Source organism: Colobus angolensis, unplaced genomic scaffold, assembly GCF_000951035.1.
Source record: "Colobus angolensis palliatus isolate OR3802 unplaced genomic scaffold, Cang.pa_1.0 Scaffold171, whole genome shotgun sequence".
Classification (NCBI taxonomy): domain Eukaryota; kingdom Metazoa; phylum Chordata; class Mammalia; order Primates; family Cercopithecidae; genus Colobus; species Colobus angolensis.
This window is the reverse complement of record NW_012114833.1, coordinates 355,391-365,153: the sequence shown is the minus strand read 5'-3', so window position 1 is coordinate 365,153 and position 9,763 is coordinate 355,391. Positions and strand designations below refer to the sequence as shown.

Sequence of the window (9,763 nt, the reverse complement as noted above, 5' to 3'; positions counted from 1 at the left end):
CTGGGATCAAAGCAAAAACCGCTTTTGTGGTCTTCCTTCAGAGCTTGTATTTTTTCTTTTCTTTTTTTTTTTTTGAGACAGGGTGGAGATGGGGTCTCGCCATGTTGCCCAGGCTGGTCTCAAACTCCTCAGCTCAAGCAGTCCTCCTGCCTAGGCCTCCCAAAGTGCTGGGATTATAGGCGTGAGCCACCGTGCGCATCCTCAGAACTTGTATTTTCAACAAAGCCATGAGCTGTAGCATCAGATGAACACATACTCATGGGGAAATGAAGCTTCACACACCAGCTCCACACACTTTACCGAGAGTGCTTTCATTATGTCCTTTTTCTCACCACCACTCTGTGCCTTCCTCGGCCCCCTGTAGCTTAATTGAATCCCTGAAGTTCTGGAGGACCCGCTTCCTGCTGCTGCCAGCCTGTGTCACCGCCACCAAGCGCATCACAGAGGGGGAGGCCCACTGCGACATCTATGGGGACAGGCCCCGTGCAGACGAGGACGAGTGGCAACTCCTGGATGGCTTTATCCGCTTTGTGGAGGGCTTGAATCGCATTCGCAGGCGGCATCGCTCGGATCGCATGATGCGAGTAAGGGCTCCTTGAACTCAGGGAGTGTGCCTGGTGTGAGATGCAGGTTTGCCACCTCCTCTGTTAGGGGCCTCTCATCATCAGTCTATTTATTTACTCGTCAACTGCCCAATGTTTACCTTAAATCCAAAACAGTGTTTTCTTTTCCACTGCACGATAAAGGAGGAAGGGATAGAGTGCAGGCAGTGACTGGGTGGTGTTCTGTGGCATAGAGCCACCCCCTTCCACCTGAGGACACGGTGCCTTGAGGTTCTCCCCAAGTGGGACCCTATGTTGAGCACAGCTGCTTGTGTGACTGGGTGCTGAACTGCTGAGTAGAAACTCTCAGGAGGTGAACAGCAGCAGTCCTTCCTCACTCATCTTGCTCCAGCGTTCCCAGCAGCCCGCGCCTCATTCAGTCACACACCACCCAGTGCAGAGACTCAGGCTTCTGGGGGTTATGGAATATGCCAGCTATAAGGGGCAGAACTGGGATTCAGCATTTTTTTTTTAACTAATATATAGTACAATTGACGTGTGTGTATGTGTGTATGTACACAAATCTATGAATTTTAACAAATACATAGATTCATGTAACCACCACCATCACTTCAAAAAAATTCTCTCATGCTAGTCTTTTTTTTTTTGAGACATGGTCTCACTCTGTTGCCCAAGCAGGAGTGTGGTGGCATGATCATGGCTCACTGCAGCCTTGACCTCCCACCTTAGCCTTCCAAGTAGCTGGGACTAAATGTCCAACTAATTTTTTGTATTTGTTATAGAGATGGGGTTTCCCCATTTTGCCCAGGTTTTTCTCAAATTCCTGGGCTCAAGCAGTCCTCCTGCCATGGCCTCCTAAAGTGCTGGGATTACAGGCATGAGCCACCATGCCCGGACTTATGCTAGTCTTTATAGTCACGTTCTCCCCTATCTCTAATTCATGGCAACCACTGGTGTGTTCCTTATCACTGTACTTCTGTCTTTTCCAAACATCACAGAAAAGAGTCACATCATATGTGAAAAGGTCACATTTGATTGCCTTCTTTCACTTAGCGTAGTACCTTTGGATTCATCCAAGTTGTGTGTGTAAGTAGTTCACTCTTTTTAATCACCAGGGAATGTTCCGTCATCAGCCATGTTTTTTTGTTTTTAACCTCAAGTTCAGTATTCTTCCTCTCACACCAGCTGCCTTGTGTACACAACATCACTTATGATTAGAAACATGTCTGGGAGAACTTGGATGGTGGGAAGAACTTTGGTTTTGAAGTGAGGTCACTGGAGTTTGGATTCCAGCTCCAGTAGGATGTGGGGTAAGTTCCTTAACCTCTCTGAGCTTCAGTTTCTTCTTCTGTAAAATAGGACTAACATTGTTTACTTCATAGAGCTGTGGTGAGGGTGAAATGAGATGATGTGCAAATAAAGGGGCAGTTTATTTTTAGTTCACCAGACATTTGAGTGAAACGTGGTTTTCTGTCACTTGCTGAACACTGAGAACCCATGTTCCTTGACCCTGTCCATTGGATTCCCAGGGCCTGGGAATGCTGCAGCATGCCCTGGGGCCTGAGTGGCTTCCACTGAGAGCCCACTCGGCTGATGGCCTTGTCTCCTCTTCTCTGCTTTAGAAAGGGACTGCCATGAAAGGCTTGCAGATGACCGGGCCCATTTCCACACATTCTCTGGAGTCAGCCGCACCCCCGGTGGGGAAGAAGGGAACCTCAGCTCTCTCTGCCCTGTTGGAGATGGAGGCCAGTCAGAAGTAAGTGCCTGGTAGAAGAGTGACTTGTCCCCATCTTGACAGCCCTGAGGGTTTTCAGTGCCCTGTTCCCATGAGGGGGTGAAATATTTCCTTTACAAGGAGCTTGTAATTAGGAAGAAGACATTTATGTGAAAAGAAAGCTAGGCTAATACCTGGTAGGTGTTGGATAACATGAAATAGGCCAGAAGTTACAAACTTTTAGATTGGGACTTAATTGAAATACAGACTCATTTAGTTTGGCCCACAAAATATTTCAACATATTTGAGCCGGGGCCAGGTATGGTGGCTCAGGCCTTTAATCCCACCACTTTGGAAGGCCAAGGTGGGCAGATCACTTGAGGCCAGGAGTTTGAGACCAGCCTGGCCAACATGGGAAAACCCCATCTTTACTGGGGGGGAAAAAAAAAGCCGGCTATATTAGTCCATTCTCACACTGCTAATAAAGACATACCTAAGACTGAGTAATTTATAAAGGGTAGAAGTTGAATCGACTCACAGTTCTGCAGGGCTGGGGAAGCCTCAGAAAACTTACAATCATGGCAGAAGGGGAAGCAAACAACCTTCTTCACATGGCAGCAGCAAAAAGTGCAGAGTGGAGGTAGGGGAAAAGGCTCTTATGAAACCGTCACATCTTGTGAGAACTCACTATCATGAGAACAGCATGGAGGTAACCATCCCCATGATTAAATTACCTCCCACCTGGACCCTCCCATGACATGTGGGGATTATGGGAACCATAACTCAAGATAAGATTTGGGCGGGGATACAGACAAATATCATTTTGCCCCTGGCCCCTCCCAGTTCTCATGTCCTTGCATTTTAAAACACAGTCATGCCTTCTCCACAGTCCCCCAAAGTCTTAATTCATTCCAGCATTAACTCAAAAGCCCAAGTCCAATGTCTCATCTGAGACAAGGCAAATCCCTTTTACCTATGAGCTTGTAAAGTCAAAAGCAAGTTAGTTACTTCCTTGATACAATGGGGTACAGGCATTGGGTAAATACACCCGTTCCAAATGGGAGAAATTGGCCAAAACAAAGGGGTTACAGGCCCCATGCAAGTCTGAAATCCAATAGGGCAACCATTAAACTTTAAAGTTCCAAAATCATCTCCTTTGACTCCATGTCTCACATTTATGGCACGCTGATACAAGAGGTAGGCTCCCAGGGCCTTGGGTAGCTCCAGCCCTGTGGCTCTACAGGGTATAGCCCCCTTTCTGGCTGCTTTCATGGGCTGGCATTGAGTGTCTGCCACTTTTCCAGGTGCATGGTGCAAGCTGTTGGTGGATCTACCTTTCTAGGGTCTGGTGGATGGTGGCCCACTTCTCACAGCTCCACTAGGCAGTGCCCCAGCAGAGACTCTTTGTGGGGGCTCCAACCCCACATTTTCCTTCCACACTGCCCTAGCAGAAGTTTTCCATGAGGGCCCTGCCCCTGAAGCAAACTTCTGCCTCCTCTGGAATCTAGGCAGAGATTCCCAAACCTCAATTCTTGACTTCTATGCACCCGCAGGCTCTACACCACATAGAAGCTGCCAAGGCTTGGAGCTTACACCCTCTGAAGCCATGCCTGAGCTGTACCTTGTGCCCTTTTAGCCATGGCTGGAGTGGCTGGTATGCAGTGCACCAACTTCCCTGGCAGCACACAGCAGGAGGCCCTAGGCCAGGCCCAGGAAACCAATTTTTCCTCCTAGGCCTCCAATCCTATAATGGGAGGGTTGGCGTGAAGGTCTCTGACATGCCCTGGAGACATTTTCCCCATTGTCTTGGTGATTAACATTAAGCTCTTCCAATGGTGTGAACCTGGGAGGCAGAGCTTGCAGTGAGCAGGAGATCGTGCAACTGCATTCTAGCCTGGGTGACAGAGCGAGACTCCGTCTCAGAAACAAAAAAAAATATTAAAAAAAAAAATTAGGCTCCTCATTACTTATGCAAATTTCTGCAGTAGGCTTGAATTTCTCCCCAGAAAATGGGTTTTTCTTTTCTGTCACATCATCAGGCTGCCAAGTTTCCAAACTCTGCTTCCTCCTGAACACTTTGCCACTTAGAAATGTCTTCCGCCAGATATCCTAAATCATCTTCTCAAGTTCAAAGTTTCACAGATCTCCAGAGCAGGGGCAAAATGCCACCAGCCTCTTTGCATAGCAAGAGTGATCTTTACTCCAGTTCCCAACAAGTTCCCCATCTTCATCTGCAACCACCTCAGCCTAGACGTCATTGACTATATCACTATCAGCATTTTGGTCAAAGCCATTCAACAAGTCTCTAGGAAGTGCCAGACTTTCCCACATCTTCCTGTCTTTTGAGCCCTCCAAGTCGCTGGGAAGTTCCAAACTTTCCCACATTTTCCTGTCTTCTTCTGAGCCCCCTGAAACTGTTCGAACCTTTGCCTGTTACCAATTCCAAAATCACTTCCACATTTTCGGGTATCTTTACAGCAGTGCCCCACTCCCCAGTACCAATTTACTGTATTAGTCCATTCTTATGCTACTAATAAAGACATAGCTGAGACTGGGTAATTTATAAAGGAAAGAGGTTTAATTGACTCACAGTTCAGCATGGCTGGGGAGGCCTCAGGAAACTTACAATCATGGCGGAAGAGGAAGCAAACACATGCTTCTTCACATGAGAGCAGCAAGGAGAAGTACAGAGTGAAGGGGAAGGCCCTTGTAAAATCATCAGATCTTGACGGGCATAGTGGCTTACACCTATAATCCCAGCACTTTGGGAGGCCTAGGCGGGTGAATCACCTGAGGCCAGGATTTCAAGCCAACATGGTGAAATCCCGTCTCTACTAATAATACAAAAATTAATCGGGCATGGTGGCGCACACCTGTAATCCCAGTGACTCAGGAGGCTCAGGCAGAAAAATTGCTGGAACCTGGGAGGCGGAGGTTGCAATGAGCTAAGACTGCACCACTGTACTCCAGCCTGGGTGACAGAGCAAGACTCCGTCTTAAAAATAATAAGTAAATAAAATAAAACCATCAGATCTCATTAGAACTCACTATCACAAGAATAGCATGGAGGAAACCACCCCCATTATTCAGTTACCTCCCACTGGGTCCCTCCCAAGACACATGGGGATTATGGGAACTACAATTTGAGATGAGATTTGGGTGGGGATACAGCCAAACCATATCACTGGGTATGGTGGCACACGCCTGTAATCACAGCTACTTTGGAGGCTAAGACATGAGAATATCTTGAACTCAGGAGGTAGAGGTTGCAGTGAGCCGAGATTGTGCCACTAAGCTCCAGCCTGGGCGATAGAGTGAGACTGTGTCTCAACAACAACAACAACAACAAAATTTGAGCCGGGTTTTAAATTTGAAGATTCCATATAAAAATCTGGATTGTATAGATTGCATATGAATTTTTATATTAAAATATATATTATGTATGACATGGTACGTGATATATAATATATAAAACAATATAGATAATATACTATAATACGCAATCCTCAATTTCATATTGGCTGGGAATATAATATACTCAATCCGCAATTTCAGTTACCCAAGGTTAACTGGTCCAAAAATAGGCAAGTACAGTGCAGTAAGATATTTGGAGAAAGAAAAAGAGAGAGTCCGCATTCACATAACTTTTCTTACTGTATATGGTATAATTCTGTTTATTATTAGTTATTGTTGATAATCTGTTACCATGCCTAATTTGTAAATGAAACTTTAGCATAAGTATGTATTTATAGGGAAAAAAACATAGTAGATACAGGGCTTGGTACTACCTTAGGTTTCAGACATCCACTGGGGATCTTGGAACATATCCCCCTCAAGTAAGTGAGGACTATTGTAATGCAAAGTTGGCCAGGTGCAGTGGTCCGTGCCCGTCCTCCTAGCACTTTGGGAGGCCAAGCCGGGCGGATTGCTTGAGCTCGGGAGTTTGAGACCAGCCTGGGCAACATAGTGAGACCCTATCTCAAAAAAAAATTTATAATTAATGTATGAAAATGCAGTTTTGCTTGAGGCCGAGCTCAGTGGCTCATGCCTGTAATCCCAGCACTTTGGGAGACCAAGGCAGATGGATCACAAGGTCAAGAGATTAAGACTATCCTGGCCAATGTGGTGAAACCTCATTTCTACTAAAAATATAAAAATTAGCTGGCATGGTGGTGTGCATCTGTAGTCCCAGCTACTCAGGAGGCTGAGGCAGGAAAATTGCTTGAACCTTGGAGGCAGAGGTTGCAGTGAGCCGAGATTGCGCCACTGCACTCCAGCCTGGTGACAGAGTGAGACTCCATCTCAAAAAAAAAAAAAAAAATCCAGTTTTACTTGAAATAGTGGAGGCTCTATTAACACAGGATCCACATTTGCACCCAGCCACGGTGAGATGGCACTTCAGAAGGGGCATATAACTTGGGTTCACACTCTGGTCTTAAACTTGTCTTATACACTCAGTCATGCTACCTAGCTGGCTTCTCTAGGCCTTTGGGTATGTGGCCCCTTTATAAACAGTTAAGTGCAACAGTTGATAAGACACTGTTGGGACCACACTTGGTTGGGAGGGCAGGGAGAGTGTGGTGTCATGGGTGGTGGGATTCAAGCTGGCATTGTAGGAAGCAAAGCATTTACATGGGGGTGGGTGAGACTTGAGGAAAGACAAAACTGCCTTGGGCCACCTTCCCTGCCCCTTTCCACCTCACAGCTAGATCAGGTTCCTCCCTGTGCTTGCCAGCATCCTGGGCCTATGTCCATCAGAGCACTTGCCAGTATTCTGCTGGGAGCTACAGTCATCTGTTTACTTCTCCCTGACTTGACTGTGTGCTCTGAGGCCGGAGGCTGCGTGCTGTGCCTGGCACATAGTAGGTGTATAATGGATATTTATTGAATGATGGAGGAGGAGGATGCTGAGGGTTCCCCTGTAGAGATGTGAGGTGAGCATGTTAGGGGAGGCTACACCTTGACTGTTTGGTATGAGGGTCTGTCATGCCCACAGGAACCTGCACACATTAGGCTTTCCAGAAGTAACATTGAACAAGCAAGGGTGAGGTATGATGCAGAAGTGGAATTTGAAAGACAGTATGGGAATTTGGACGCTAGGCTGTCCTTATGCATTCTCATGGCAAGGGGAATCCTTTGAAAGTTTTAAAAATTCTATTACAGGCCAGGCATGGTGGCTCACTCCTGTAATCCTAGCAATTTGGGAGACTCATGCCTGTAATCCCAGCACTTTGGGAGACTGAGAGGTCAGGATTACTTGAGCCCAGGAGTTCAAGATCAGGATAGCTAACATAGTGAGACCCCATCTCTACAAAAAATTGGCCTAGTGTGGTGGTGAATGCCGAGGTGGGAGGATTGCTTGAGCCTGGGAGGTTGAGGCTAGGCTGCAATTAGCCTCAGTTGCACCACTGCACTCCAGTCTGGGCGACAGAGCAAGACCCTGTCTCAATAAAAAATGAAAATAAAAATTTTATTAGAAAATTTCAAAGGGATATGAATAATAGACTGGTATAATAAATTCCTGCTTACCCATCACCCAGCTTCAATGAGTATCATCTCATGGCTGACCTAATTTCATTTCTATCCAACTTACGTTTTCCTTTTCTTTTATTTTTTTAAATCAAATTTCTGATGCTATTTCCCTTCATCTGTAATATTTCGGAATGTACCTCGGAAAGACAAGTACCCTTTTTTAAAAAACCAAAACTATGGTATTATAATTTACCTTTAAAATTACAGCAATTCCTTAATATCATGAAATAGCCAGTTGGTGTCTTTGGCAGAAGTGTTTTTTTCAGAGATGAGCTCCCTGTGTGGGACGGCTTGGTGGGCAGGGGCCAGGAGGCAGAGTCTCATCAGGAGGCTCTCGCTAGTCCAGGCAAGAGGCAGCTGAGGCTGGATGGAGGGTGATGATGAGATGGAAAGGAAGGGATGAAGAACACGGCAGGGTGCCTACGGTGAGGGGACAGATGAGAGAAGGAAAACTGGGGTAGGTTGGGTTTGTTACTGAGGGCACTGGGTCTTCTTTTGAAAATATCTTTATCAGACCAAAGGAAGATGCCAGGAGTCTGTATGGCAGTTTCTGCCTGTAACTAATCGCAGACTTTTCCCACTGGAAAAGAGAACAAGGAACATATGTTGCTGGGAGGGGTGTCAAGCTGGGGGTGAGATGAAAGGATCTTATTTTGTCAGTGAGTCATTGTTTAGTATGCACCAAGGAGCCTGTTTCTGCTTACACTGAAGAAGCATATCGTGGGGGTAGTGGTACCCCCCAGTGTGAAGGGTGAGATTCTCAGCCAACCCCAAGGCAAGAGGCAGGACAAAGAGATCCAAGACTTCCTCCTTGCCACAGATGACTGCTCCCAGGAGACATGCTACATTTTCTCAATAGAGGTAGAGTAGAGCGAGCCAGACCTTTATATAACATTTGTATAACATTTGCTTGCACAGAATTTTTTATTTCTGTGTTTTTGTTTTTTCTTTCACTGCCCCAAACAGATTGTTTTATTTATTATGCAAAACAGCATACAGCGGCATGAAAACGCTTACAAAATTTCACCTGTAGTCCCATCATCTTACCTTACATCTAACCGTGTATATTTCTTCCAGTTTTCTTCCCATCTTTATCTGTAGGCGTATACATTTAGTCAGGCTCTTGTGGAAGACAGAAGCCCTGGAATCTTAGCTTTGTGCTGATTAATAGCAGTGAGACCAGTCTGGGCAGCAGGTGCTGGCCAGTGGGCTTTTCTGTTCGTATTAGATGAGGATCACCCAATGACAGCCAAGTCAGGGCAGAGAGAGAGAGAGACCCCACCAAGCAGATGGATATTCATGTTCTGTCCAAGGTGGCTCTAGTGTGTGCGTGTTACTCAGGCCTTTCTGGGGAAAGCACGCTAGCAGTGAGCCACACTGTGCCATCTGCCTGCAGAGGCGCGTGAAGGGTGTCTGCGTGCTTTTACCCTTCCTGATTCTGCGTAGGCTGTGTCTTTCTCCTGCCCACCCTTCAAGGCCCACACGGAGCATATATGGTCACTGCCTCCATGGAGGTGTGGCTAGCGCCCCCTCCTGGCTGAACATACCCAAGCATGCCCTCATGTATGTTCTCATGTATACACATATGCATTGTAACTGGTTGTTTTGTGGCAGTCCCATCTTCCTGAGCCATTAGAAGAGGAGCTTCTAAGGGCAAGGACAGGGTCAATCTTCTTTTCAGAATCCCTGACTCCTAGTCAGTGCATCAACATATAGCAGGTGACTCAGTACATGTGGATTGTCGTGTGCATCAGATGACACATCTGAGTGGTCACCGGGGATGCAAGAGAATCTCACAGCACGCATTTGTGGATGAGACTTAGAGGAAAACACACTGCGTTGTGATAGAAAGAGAGACTGGTGTCAGTGCACAAGGAAAATAATCTAGCACTTAGTCTTTTGTCCTGTGAATTACAACTCAGAGCATCCAAGTAATTGGTGTGGGGAAGTTTCT

The 9,763-nt window shown here is 46.3% G+C and overlaps 1 protein-coding gene across 1 annotated transcript in view; it reads left to right on the top strand.

Annotated features, from left to right (window-relative positions):
- DEPDC5 (DEP domain containing 5) overlaps positions 1-9,763 on the top strand; it is a 227,493-nt gene that overhangs the window by 108,667 nt on the left and 109,063 nt on the right. The window contains 2 exon segments of the mRNA XM_011938349.1: positions 365-584; positions 2,186-2,319. Of these exon segments, the coding sequence (XP_011793739.1) occupies positions 365-584; positions 2,186-2,319 (354 nt within the window).